Here is a 12,816-nt window from a genome sequence, read left to right as displayed (position 1 = left end):
TTGAAGCTTATTTGTCTTTCCTTTTTGTTAACATTTAAATTTGCTGAGCAACAAAAAAGCAAAATGTATGTCTACTGCAGCAGGAATCCACAAACAGAGAAAAGAAAGCTGTCTGAGAATGTAAAATATTTATTCTAAAAATCTATACCCTACATATTTTGAAGTACAGTATTGGGAACAGTCCCTGAAAAATAGTTTATCAACAACAATATTTTGTTACTGTCAAATACAGTGGTACCTCGCAAGACGAATGCCTCGCAAGACAAAAAACTCGCTAGACGAAAGGGTTTTTTGTTTTTTGAGCTGCTTCGCAAGACGATTTTCCCTATGGGCTTGCTTCGCAAGACGGAAACGTCTTGCAAGTTTGTTTCCTTTTTCTTAACACCTTTAATACAGAACGCAGTGTGGTAGCCTTTTTTGAGGTTTTTAAAGACTTTGGTGATTTTTGAAGCTTTTCCAAAACTTTCCCGACACCGTGCTTCGCAAGACGAAGAAAATCGCAAGACGACAAAACTCGCGGAACGAATTAATTTCGTCTTGCGAGGCACCACTGTATAGTGGTCATGTACATTAATTTGGGTACACTGTAAGGATGGAGGGAAGTGGGTTTTTATAGCCTTTCTCCTTTAAGTATGTGGATTAATCTCTGTCCTGAGCATTAGGCAATTTGAATGCCATTGTCATGTGAACAGTATGAATGCACAGATGTACTTAGAATCATAGAATCATAGAATCATAGAGTTGGAATAGACCACAAGGGCCATCGAGTCCAACCCCCTGCCAAGCAGGAAACACCATCAGAGCACTCCTGACGCTCCTGACTTGTGGTATGCAGAAGCACAGACCCTGCATTTTCGGTGTCTTCTGTACAGACTGCATGGCAGTTAGAATACCTAGGGCTGCCTAGTGGCTTGAACAAGAAGCAGAACAAGAATCTGTTTGCCATTCAGTTTTCCCTGTAGGGAAGGAGTGAATGTCAGGGCAATCCATTGCCTCTTGTCTCCAGTGAAGTCTGGTGGCCACTGGCCACCAAAGAGCAAACAAGCTGCAGGCAGCTTTCATATTGGCATGCAAACATCACAATTCATTTACTTAGATTTTGCTGCCCTTTGGGCTCCACTTCATCTGATGCAATTTACTATATTTGCAATAAGGCTATCTCAACTCAAGCCTGAACAAGCCTAATGCAAACCAACACTCGTGTATTCTGGCCCACAGGAGCTCAGGAGCTCCTGCCTGTCCTGGACAGTGAAAACAGGAGATTTATTGTTCTCCTGTTAGGCCCACTATGTGAGATTGGTAGTTTGTGTTCAGCCTGGTGGATTACAAACTATCCTGGTCTATTGTGAATTTAGATGTTTTGCAAATCTTCTGAAGATGAGTGGCTTTTCTAAGATTTCGTGAAGATAGTTTAGCTCCAGCTTCATTTTAAAAACAATTCTTATTAGAGGTGCAAAACATCTGTTGTAAGAATGCCTCCAATCTCTTGTCTAATTTATTTTTGGCGGGGGGAAAGTACTCTGTTTATGCAGGCGTAAGTGATGTTTTTCTTCTTCTACAGGCAGGATCAGGGTACCAGTCAGATTAAACTATGTCTGCAAGTTTTGAAAGCTGTCCAGAAATTGGCTCGTGAGTCAAGCACTATGTCTAGAGAAACATGGGAGGTTTTATTATTGTTTCTACTACAAATTAATGATATTCTGCTGGCAGCTCCAACAGTGCAAGGTTTGGGTCTTTACCTTTTCCCCATAACTGTTTATAGTGTGTGGCTTTGGCCCGAGTGTGACAATTTAAGAGCCTTATCTTTTTTTCTTTCCTACCATTCAAAATTTAGAGGGACTATTGTCATGAAATGAATGGTGTTGAAATAATTATTGTCCAATTCTGATTCTGTTTAATTTCTTAATTTGGAATTGCTACAGGAATTGAATGATACTTCCATTTCTATTCCCATTTGAAGCAGATGCCGCTTTTACTGACATGTTGTTGCTAAGGCCCTTTTACTACCTCTCGTTTATTCATTCAGAGATGCTCTAGGGCTAGGCAGTGATTTCTAGGCTTCAACACTGTCATGGGGAGTGGAGCCGCCCTCTGGCAAGCAGCCATCTTTTCTTGTAATGGTGAAGCTGAAGTAGCAGGCAGAGCTTGTGCCATCAGCTGTGCAGTGCTCTTCCCCAACTCCAAAAATAGGAGGAAAGATGAAGGTTGTTTGCTAGCTTCATAGCCAAGGCACCTGGAGAGCCTTGGCCATTCAGAGTCTAACGAGCAAAAAATCCCTCTTTCTGCTAAGTTGAATGTAGCCTAAAAGCTACTCAAGATGCCTTCAAACAACAGTGCACAGGCCTGGCATACTGCCTCTCTGCCTGCTTTCTCTTGAGAAAAGGCAGAAAGGGCTTGCTGGGAGAGAAGAGGCACAGGGCTTGACAGGCAGGAGGCTGGTGGCTGCAACTTCTGTCTTGTCCAGCAAGAGCCCTACCACTGAGAAGCTGAGAAACTGCCCTGGCTGTAGATGCATCCACTTGTTACTGTTTTCTAATAAGTTTGCAATCTTCAGGCATAAATTAAGGCTGCCATATACTGCATACCAGTGCTGCATTGTTTTGGAATTCATGCATAAATTAAGATAGGATATTTCCCCCCACATCCATTCCCATATTTCATCTGGTTAGATTGTTCTTTCCTGTCTCCCAATTCTTAAATTTGAAATTCTTACATTTTTAAGTGCATGAACATTCTAGAGTGTTCTTGATGTTCTCTATGATAGATCTTTAGCTGTGTTAACTTTTGCCATCTAATAATACGTGAATTACTTATTTTAGATTAATATTTAAAAATAGGAATAGGATTTGAGGTAATTATTCTTTTTAATCATGGAAAGTCTACAAACCCAAGATAATTTTAACTTTACTTTTCCATTCAAATAATTTCACACTTTGCACATCAGCTCAGCTTATTTTGATAAGATCCCCCAATATCCGATTGCTGTTTTTCTCCAAGGAATATTTGGAAATTCCTTCTTCAGTGATGATAAAAAGAAACCCCACAGGTATTTTTTTTAGTCCTTTTCTCTGTTTTATTTCTTTTGTAGGCGGTATTGCTGAGAATTTGGCAGAGAAGCTGATTGGTGTGCTGTTTGAAGTCTGGTTACTAGCCTGTTCCCGGTGCTTCCCCACACCACCTTATTGGAAAACTGCCAAAGAGATGGTAGCAAACTGGAGGCATCATTCTGCCGTGGTGGAGCAATGGAGCAAAGTAATCTGCGCCCTTACAGCCAGGTAGCTGAAAACCTATTGCCTTTTTTTCATACGTCAGCCTGCCACTGTACACCAATGTAGTTATTTCCATTTTTATGTAGTGTGTTTTAGTAGAATCTCTCCCTTCACCCTCAAAAATCCATCATTTTGCTACAGAAAAGGGGGACTGCTTTTCACTCTCAGGTACCACACTTGACTGTGCCCCATGTATTAAAAATAAGTTTTAAACCTTGTTCTTGGACCTAGTACTTACTGAGGAGGCAAAAACCTGTGCCTGGGAAGTAATATAGTGGCACCTCATCGAGCATTCGGGATCCATTCCGGAGCCCCGGACGCTCGACGAAAGAGACGCTCAGCAGAGCATCGCTCTGCGCATGGAGTAGTTTTGCGCTTCTGCGCATGCACAAAGCAGCAAACCCAGAAGTAACCCGTTCCAGTATGTCTGGGTTTGCTGCGGACATCCACCGAAATGGACGATCGAGGGGGCGGACGTTCGCAGAGGTATGACTGTATTTCAAAAATACAGTGGTACCCCGCAAGACGAACGCCTCGCGAGACGAAAAAGTCGCTGCCCCCGGACCTCTTTTGAAGCAAGCGGTTGCGGGGAGATCGCTTCTCCCCACCGCCCCTTGCTTCAAAAGAGGTCCGGGGGCAGCGGGAAGCGCTCCCGCTGCCCCCGGACCTCTTTTGAAGCAAGGGGCGGTGGGGAGAAGCGATCTCCCCGTGCTCCGAAGCCGGGCGGGGGGGTGGGAACACCTGCCCCAGCCACCCCGCTTCGGAACGCTGCTCCGAAGCGGGGTGGGGGGCGGGAGCACCTGCCCCAGCCGCCGGGCTTCGTAGCGCTGCTGCGAAGCCGGGCGGGGGGTGGGAACACCTGCCCCAGCCACCCCGCTTCGGAACGCTGCTCCGAAGCGGGGTGGGGGGGCGGGAGCACCTGCCCCAGCCGCCGGGCTTCGTAGCGCTGCTGCGAAGCCGGGCGGGGGGGTGGGAACACCTTCCCAAGGCGGGCGGGGGGCGAAAGTCTTTGTCTGTCCCCGGACCTGGTCTGAAGGCGGTTTCCCTAGGAACGCATTAATTGATTTTCAATGCATTCCTATGGGAAACCGTGCATCGCAAGACGAAAAAACCGCAAGACGAAGAGACTTGCGGAACGAATTAATTTCGTCTTGCGAGGCACCACTGTATAGGTCAGAGCTCCTATGATGGAATGCTCCACCATATATTTAAAAAGAATGCCTGCACATAGTATATTGACATGTCAGGGAGAAGCCTGCATTCTGACTCGGGATTACCAGCTCAATGAGAGCTTGGCATCAGTGTCCTGTCCAGCCTGGAATGCATATCATTGTTGGTCAGTGAACTGAGGTGGAGAGAAGGGGCTCTTTGCAGTGTGCGTTTTTATTTTTATTTTTAAGGAAGACCTGAAATAGACCTAATCTATCTGATATTATTTTAATGAAAGGCAGTGGCTGAGAGAACACTCTCAACATTTTTGTTCTCCTTTGTTTCTGTTTAACATCCTGATCCAAAGTGTGAACTCTTTGACAACTGACATAACCAGACAGTATTTGTTTCTGGTATAGCTTTTTCTTGTCTCTTTTGTATGTAGTAAATGGCAAGCTCTGTGTCTCCCTTGCACAAAACACTTCTTTGCACATATTTTGGTTTCTCTGTTGTCCCTATTTGTATCTGGAGTTAGCTTTTTTTTTTTTTTGATACGGGAACTGCAGCATTAATTCAACTCTTTATTAGGTTGAAAATGGCATACTTTCTGGGCAAACCACATGTCAAAAATGATAGAAAGAGCACAATTGTAATATCTCATGTTGATGGTTAGGGAATGGTTTAGGATGACACATGGGCTTCTCTCCACTGGCCTCCACCAGTGAGGTGGATTCTAACCTGGAGGAAGCCCCATGCTTCACCATAGTGAGAGGGAAGCAGATACCTCCAATGAAATATGGATGCATCATTTATAATTATGCAGAGTGAAATCATGCAGAACCACAAACTCACCGATAGTCTGACTTTTCCTCCAGATTGCTACGTTTTACATACGGGCCGTCGTTCCCACCTTTTAAAATCCCTGATGAAGATGCCAGTCTGATTCCTCCTGAAATGGATAATGAGTGTGTTGCCCAGACTTGGTTTCGCTTTTTACATATGCTGAGGTACTGTATATAACAAAAAGCATGCAATGTTGCTAGCGTATTTATCAAAATTTGATATGTTATATATGTGAATGAGTCCTCTTGGGGGTGTGGTTTATTGAAATCAGATGCCCTAGTTGTGGAAGAGGTGTATAATATTGTGGCAGATCTTGTCACAGGTGCCTGTGACAAGATCCAACTCATAGTAGGATAAGTTCCTAGATCTTTCTCTCTAGCTTGCATGTGATAGAGATACATTAGTACCTCTACTTGCATTCACCTCCGGTTACGTATCCTTTGGGATACGTACATGGCAAACCCAGAAGTGTTTTCTGGTTTTCGTCCCACGCGCATGTGCAAAAGCGCTAAACCGCGCCATGCGCAGAAGCAGGACCTCCGGTTGCGAATTCCTCGGGATGTGACCGGAGCTCTGGAACGGATCCCGTTTGCAACCAGAGGTACCACTGTATAGTCATTTTGGAATTTAGTACCTGATACTTGTTTGTCTTCAACTATTCTCCTGAACACCATGTATAGTTTTGCCGTTCAACATTTCACTCATGGCTTCAAATACTTTTCGTTTGCAATTCTGTATGCCCTCCATTTTTGTTCCCTTCAGATATTTAGCAGCTACGCACACCGAGTAGCCTATTTTGATGTACCTTAGTGCTTCCTTGTCTCTTCAGTTGCATGGGGTCTTGCAATACTGTCTCATTTCATACTCCTCAGCTGGAGGCAAAGATCATGTGCCCCAGGGTAACTGCTGTTTGCTGGGTGTAGTTGATCACTGTTCTTATAAACAGATGCTGTCAACTTCTTAAAACTTCCATAAAAGTTAAAGCACCTTTGAAAAGTAGTGTGAGAGAAGGTAGCTAAATAATAATAGGAAGTGGATACTTGTGAAATATTCAAAAGTGGCAAACATAGTACAGTGATTTGTCAATCTTTTAATTGGTAGGTTTAATCTTATAAAGGCTACTTGTTTTTCGACATCTCTAACTCTTAGCAGAGCTTTTTTTTAAAAAAAAGAACATTTTAAAATTTCAATATTTAGTGTATTTTACTTTTTACAAATGTGTTATGATTAAACAGAGTCTTTTCTCTCCCTTGTAGTAATCCTGTGGATTTGAGTAATCCAGCAATTATAAGCTCAACCCCCAAATTTCAGGAACAGTTCCTGAATGTGAGTGGAATGGCTCAGGAATTGAATCAGTATCCCTGCCTTAAACATCTGCCTCAAATATTCTTTCGTGCTATGCGTGGGATCAGTTGCTTAGTGGATGCATTTTTAGGTAACATTTTCTACTCTTAATTTATAGGATGTTACTTGGCTTTTGTAAGCAACTCAAATAGTTAATACTTTGTATTGGTACACCTAATATTTCAGATGTTTGTCTGCGGGGCTGTTTGTGTTAATCATTATTTTCTCCTTGTCATCTGTGCAGCAACTGTATTCTATTTTCATCAGTTGGGAACCAGTGACTTCTGGACCAAATTGAGCTCCCAGTTCTGGTAGCATCTGCCCCTCTCACCTATCCAACCCCACAATCACAAAATAGGTTTGGATGAACAGCTTTGGGGGCAATGAGGCCCTTGCAACAAGATATTGGAGTTTGATCTGCAACCTCCCCTATTCCCTTTTTGGAGTGGTCCCCAGCAAAACTAATTCCTAAATAGGGCTCCCATATCTAGTTTAGAGGTACTGAAAAGTAATTGATAATATGTTCAGCTAGATGCCTTAAAACTTGTCATGATTTCAACTTGTTACCTCCAATAGAATTTCATTCTCAGGAGTTTCTCAGCAGTTGTGTTTGGTGTTAATTAAAACTGCCTATTCTTGTGAAACCATAAATGCTTTTACTAAATATTCATTTTCCTGAAAAACTGCTTTATGGAAATGTTTCCATTGCAGTACATAATATAGTAGCAATATAATTTCTTTTTTCTCCAGGAGTTGCTGTCTTTACAACCAGTGGGTGTGAAAGATTACCCAGATATGGTATTAAAACTTGTTGGACTCTCCTGGGTGACAAGAATCTGGGGGCAGGGGTGATGATTTTAACAGTGGTTGGGGTTTGCATCAAATCCTGGAAAGCTGCAGTATTCTGTCATGATAGAAGTTTTCTGTTAAATTGATGTGGTGCTTCTTAAAGACAATGCTTCAAAAGTTTCTAGTTCTGTTTTAAAAAGTGGTTGGCATACAGATGCTCTTGCAACAAAAAAATCTGCTTGGTTGCAGCATTATGGGTTACGCATTTTAAATATGAACAGTAGATTGGTCGTTTAAAAAATAACCACCACCCAAATTGTTAGTATCTCTTGCAATGTGGTATAAGTCTCTCTCACTGTAACAAGCAGACATGTGCTATTTTAAAAATGTAACTTTAATACCTTGCCCATGATTAAATATGTGAGGTCTTGCAATTAAGGGGTTGAATCCAATGTAGTGCTAAGTAAGTCACTCTGTTAATGCAAGCATTTTGTGTAGATTTGGAGACAACCTGGGGGCAGCGGGTGGGGGAAGTCTGTTGCATAAATCCTTGTGCTAATGGAACGTGTGCATTGGATACCACCCAACCTTTCTACTGAGATTTGTCTATATGCATATTTATGACACAGCCGTGATGAAATGATCTCTGTCTTGAAGCTGGGCTGATGGATATTGGATTATGGAGAACTGATTATTTAATTTTTATACTGCTAAATATATTAAAATATATCTATAAGTGGTGTACAAAAAACTTAAGCAACAACTGACAACTTAAAATACTACAAAAATACACAGTTACATATAAAAATGTTACATTAATATAAAGTTAATAATATATATATGTAAATCAATATTGGTTCCTTTCCTTCCTAACACACCCTCCCTCTCAGCCTCCAGGTTCTCACCTAGGGTCCAAACAAATTCTCAGCTTACCCACAAAAGTCTCACAATGAGAAGAGTTCTTGGAAACAGTGAACAACGCCCTAGTCTCTTATTCTAGACTTGCTCTTTATGGGCAGGCCCAAGGTGGATGCCCACAGCTGTGTCCCATCCGCTGCATGCTCCACACCCCGTTCCAGGTATAGCAGGCCTTGTTGAGTTTTCCAGAGGGTCCACAGATAGAAAAAGCCCTCCCCCCTCACTCGAAGCTCTTTCTTTGTTCTCTGTCCTGTCCTCCTCTTCCAGCTGCTGGAGAAGGTGGACTCTTTAAGAAAAGTACAGTAAACTGAACAGTGCGGTCCTTCTACTTTGAGGAATGCTGTTTAAAGCCTGTTGCAGTATGAGAGAGAGCGCTTCTTCTTAATTATGAGGAAACCGTATAATTCATATTAACATGGCCATTTAATTTTTTTAAATTTTTAATAACAAAGTCTGAATTCTTGGATGAATTGTTCCTCATAACAGAATACTGCTTCTTTGTTTATGAAATGTAGCACAGTTTCTTTTCAATTGTGCTAATCATTGTACCAAGGCAGATGGAAGAGTACTGCCAATCACACACTTGTAAATTGCCTCTGTCCTCTTATTATCCATTACTTAAGGTTGGTTTTTTTTCTGATATTCTGCTTGTCAGTGAAGAACTGTTGTATGAATAGCATGCACTTGTGAACTGAAAATATTATAGAACTGTGGGTATTTAACTAACCTGAGTCCTTTGTGCATCATGAATAGCGCTTACCTTGATGCAGATGTAATACTGAAATGTTGAAAACAGAACAAAGAGGATAATTTGCCTGAGAGGGAGATGCAAGAGAGCACTGAGGCCTTGTTATGTAATGTTGCAATGCTATTTACACTTAGCTGGGAGTGTAGGATAGTATAGGTTTGGGGAATGTCAGTGGGCCTGTGATACGTGAGAATTCACCAAAATGAGAGATATGAAACTGCAGGACCCTCTATACTAATCTCTGCTTCTACAAATATCTGTGTCACCATTCCCTGTATGTGTAGAGGGCCTCCAAAATATTAATAAGATCAGCATTTGCCTTCCTATTAATTATTGTGAAAGAACTGTTTGAACTAATTGCCTCTCAAAGATAAGTATTGTTTTTACTGTCATTTTGCTTTCCAAAGGATTAAATGAGATATCCAGTGTAATGGTGGCACAAAAGAAATTAGTATTTGTGTTGTTTCACTAGTGATTTATGTTTGTGCAAGCGGTTGCACAAATGCTTCTTTACCGAGTAGCACACAATAACGTTATAAACAATGTGCACTAGCAGTTAGTATCTTTCAGAAGTAGAAATCGGCCATTTGATGCGCCAATTGCAGAAGGTTGAAAACAGGGCTTCCACTAGGGGCAGACAAACCAGGAACAGGGTTTAGACAAAGAGCTGCTAAGCCAAACTGTGTGTTAGTTCACAGCAACACAGTGGCAGCAGGACCAAAGCTCCAGGAATGCACATGTTTGCTTGTTAGCACTAAGCTATGGTTTGGCTTAACATTATGCCTGACTCAAGCTGGAGGCTTGTCTGGGAGAGATAAGCTACGAGCCTGGATTAGGCATCATACTGAGCCAAACTTGCAGCAAGACTAGATGAGGAGCAAATCTGTTGTAGTCTGCTCCCAAGGAACCTGCATGCTTGCTTGATAGCACTAAGCCACCGTTTGGCTTAAGCTTATATTTCTTAGCTATCTTAGTTTAATGGAAAGAGATTTATCCTTTAAAAAAAAAATCAACTGCAGCCTGTTTCTGCTAGATCAAAATGAACTGACAGTGGCAATAACATGGCTGGAAAGAAAGTGGCTTTCAGGCGGCCTTTGTTCCTCTTTGCTTCCTGTTGGTCTTCTTTCTCTTCCCACTTTTTAGGTGCAAATGTGCGTGTTGCTCTCTTTTGAAAGGTAAGCAGCAGTCTTGTATGTAGTTACCTAAATCCTTTCCTCGATCACTTTCCAATCTTAACTAAAACTAATTTCAAAACAAGATATTTTTTAACACTGGTGCTGGTATGGGAGGAATTAATGGGTATGTGTGCGTTACTACTTTGCTGTTTAAATGCCCACTGCGTTGGATTTTAAAAGAACTTAATGCTGAGATTACCTTTTTTCTTTCAGGTATTTCAAGGCCTCGGGCAGATAGTGCTCCACCCACACCAGTAAATAGATTGAGCATGCCCCAGACTACAGCTGTCAACACAACTCCACCTCACAACCGAAGGCATCGAGCTGTAACTGTAAATAAGCCAATGCTGAAAAACAGCACAGTGAGTATTTACACTTAGTAAAGCAATGATTTTATATACAGTGGTACCTCGGGTTAAGTACTTAATTCGTTCCAGATTATTTGCCTGATCTTAACCTGAAACTGTTCTTAACCTGAAGCACCACTTTAGCTAATGGGGCCTCCTGCTGCCGCTGCGCCGCTGGAGCCCGATTTCTGTTCTTATCCTGAAGCAAAGTTCTTAACCTGAAGCACTATTTCTGGGTTAGCAGAGTCTGTAACCTGAAGCGTATGTAACCCGAGGTACCACTGTACTTTATGTAGGAGAAGATTGTGTTGTCAGACATGACTGAGTATATGACTTTTCAAAAATTATTCTCTAATTGGATTATTTCCATCTCTCATTCCAATAGGCTAACACCGCTCATGCTTCCAAAGTACAACACCAGCCATCTTCCACTTCTCCACTATCTAGCCCAAACCAGACTAGTTCTGAGCCTCGACCGCTTCCTGCTCCCCACAGGCCAAAAGTCAACAGTATATTGAACCTCTTTGGATCATGGCTATTTGATGCAGCCTTTGTTCACTGTAAGCTTCATAATGGAATTAACAGAGACAGCAGTATGACTGGTAAATATTGCCTTTCCATTCTGTATACTCCCTTCCTCCTTTGCTGGCACTTCCTACCTGCAAGATTAACTTCTCTGGCTAACCAAAACAGAAATCTGACAAAGCAGCATGATTAACTGTTGTCCAATATCATGTTAACCTCTTGCTTTTCTACATAATATAGGAGCTAAAGTAGCTAATTTGTAGTTGGGTCAAATGTTACTGCAGAAACAAAATTTAAGATTTGCCCGCATGTTAGCCTGAAGAATATAAAAAAGCCAACGGAAGCATTAAAAAGTACCACTTTGGGAACAACTTCCCATACTTTGAATCACTTAAAGCAGGGGTGGCAGGCAAGCATCATAACAGGACCTGCCTGCATTATTTGGTCTTTGTTTAACTTTACTTTTGAGAGATAATTAGTTTAGTTTTCATAAATGGCCCCACAGTGAAGCATGTGCATTCCAGTGGTTGGTCAAATACTTAAACTTCAAGGGTTCTGTAAGTTGTAGCTTTCAAATCTCCCTAACTACTGCACCTATTTCATTTTTTGTTTTCTCATTGTTTTCCTAATTTCCATTTTCGGAGCTATCCCTAGACACATGACAGGTGATCTCCAACTGAGATAAATGAGTTCATTGCAGCAAATGTGTTGTGTTGGGGTTCTTTGCAGGAAACAAAAAGGCTTGTCATCACGATCATATTATGCCAAAGTTGAATTCCTTGTTGCTCTGCCATGAAATGTTCTATCTGAATAAGATAATTCATAATAGCAAGGACCTAGTGGTAAAGGTGGGGTTTCAAGTCTAGCTAGTTTACATAACTTTCGTTAACATCTTACAGCCTGTCTGTTCCCACGTGTGTAGAAAATATATGTCTGTCCTGGTGAATGGCATGTGTAGACCCAAGAAGCTTTTGTGGAGAATGAATTCCAGTATTCCACAGAGCTTGCACAAGGGCAACTCAGTAGCCTTTAAGAAATCAAAGCAAAACCACATATTACATCCTCTAGAGTTGTCTGCTTAACCATATAGATTTAATAGAAATCATATACAACTATGAATTACTAACTATTGGGTTGAAAGAAAAATTACATCTCTAAAATTTCACATGTTGATCTATTATTCTCTCTCTCTTGAGGTCTTGAGGCTTATTTAAAAGTGTTATAAAACGCTTTTGCAAGTGTTTGATCCTATGATGAAAATATAAAACAATTATTGAGTGCAAATCTCAGCATTGCATTAGCCAATATCACTTTAGTTTGCTTTCCCAGTGCTCAGATTATATTGAGAAATCTGGCTTTAGGGAGGCATGTTTACAAGAGTATTGAGAGCCATGTTGTCTTTTCTATGTATTGGCCATTTTTCATTACTTCATCTCCACTTTGTAGTCTTGTATCTCCTTAGTTCTTAGATAAGGGGCTCTGGTCCAGTGGTAGACCCCATGCTTTATTATTTGTTTGTTTCAATTCGTATGCCGCTTTTCCATATACAGTGGTGCCCCGCAAGACGAATACCTCGCAAGACGGAAAACCCGCTAGACGAAAGGGTTTTCCGTTTTTGAGCTGCTTTGCAAGACGAATTTCCCTATGGGCTTGCTTCGCAAGACGAAAACGTCTTGCGAGTGTTCCGATTTTTTTTGCTTTCCCCCCTT

At 41.5% G+C, this 12,816-nt stretch overlaps 1 protein-coding gene across 4 annotated transcripts in view; it reads left to right on the top strand.

The window, feature by feature from the left end:
• RALGAPB (Ral GTPase activating protein non-catalytic subunit beta) overlaps nucleotides 1–12,816 on the top strand; it is a 60,900-nt gene that overhangs the window by 14,299 nt on the left and 33,785 nt on the right. For all 4 annotated transcript variants that reach the window (XM_081195975.1, XM_081195974.1, XM_081195977.1 and 1 more), the window contains exons 4-9: nucleotides 1,562–1,725; nucleotides 3,089–3,275; nucleotides 5,294–5,425; nucleotides 6,518–6,696; nucleotides 10,449–10,597; nucleotides 10,968–11,184. In XM_081195975.1, coding sequence (XP_081052101.1) covers nucleotides 1,562–1,725; nucleotides 3,089–3,275; nucleotides 5,294–5,425; nucleotides 6,518–6,696; nucleotides 10,449–10,597; nucleotides 10,968–11,184 — 1,028 coding nt within the window. The remainder of the gene's footprint in view (nucleotides 1–1,561; nucleotides 1,726–3,088; nucleotides 3,276–5,293; nucleotides 5,426–6,517; nucleotides 6,697–10,448; nucleotides 10,598–10,967; nucleotides 11,185–12,816) is intronic.

Source organism: Podarcis bocagei (assembly GCF_964188305.1).
Source record: "Podarcis bocagei genome assembly, chromosome: 5".
NCBI lineage: Eukaryota > Metazoa > Chordata > Lepidosauria > Squamata > Lacertidae > Podarcis > Podarcis bocagei.
This window is presented reverse-complemented; position numbering and strand designations above follow the sequence as displayed.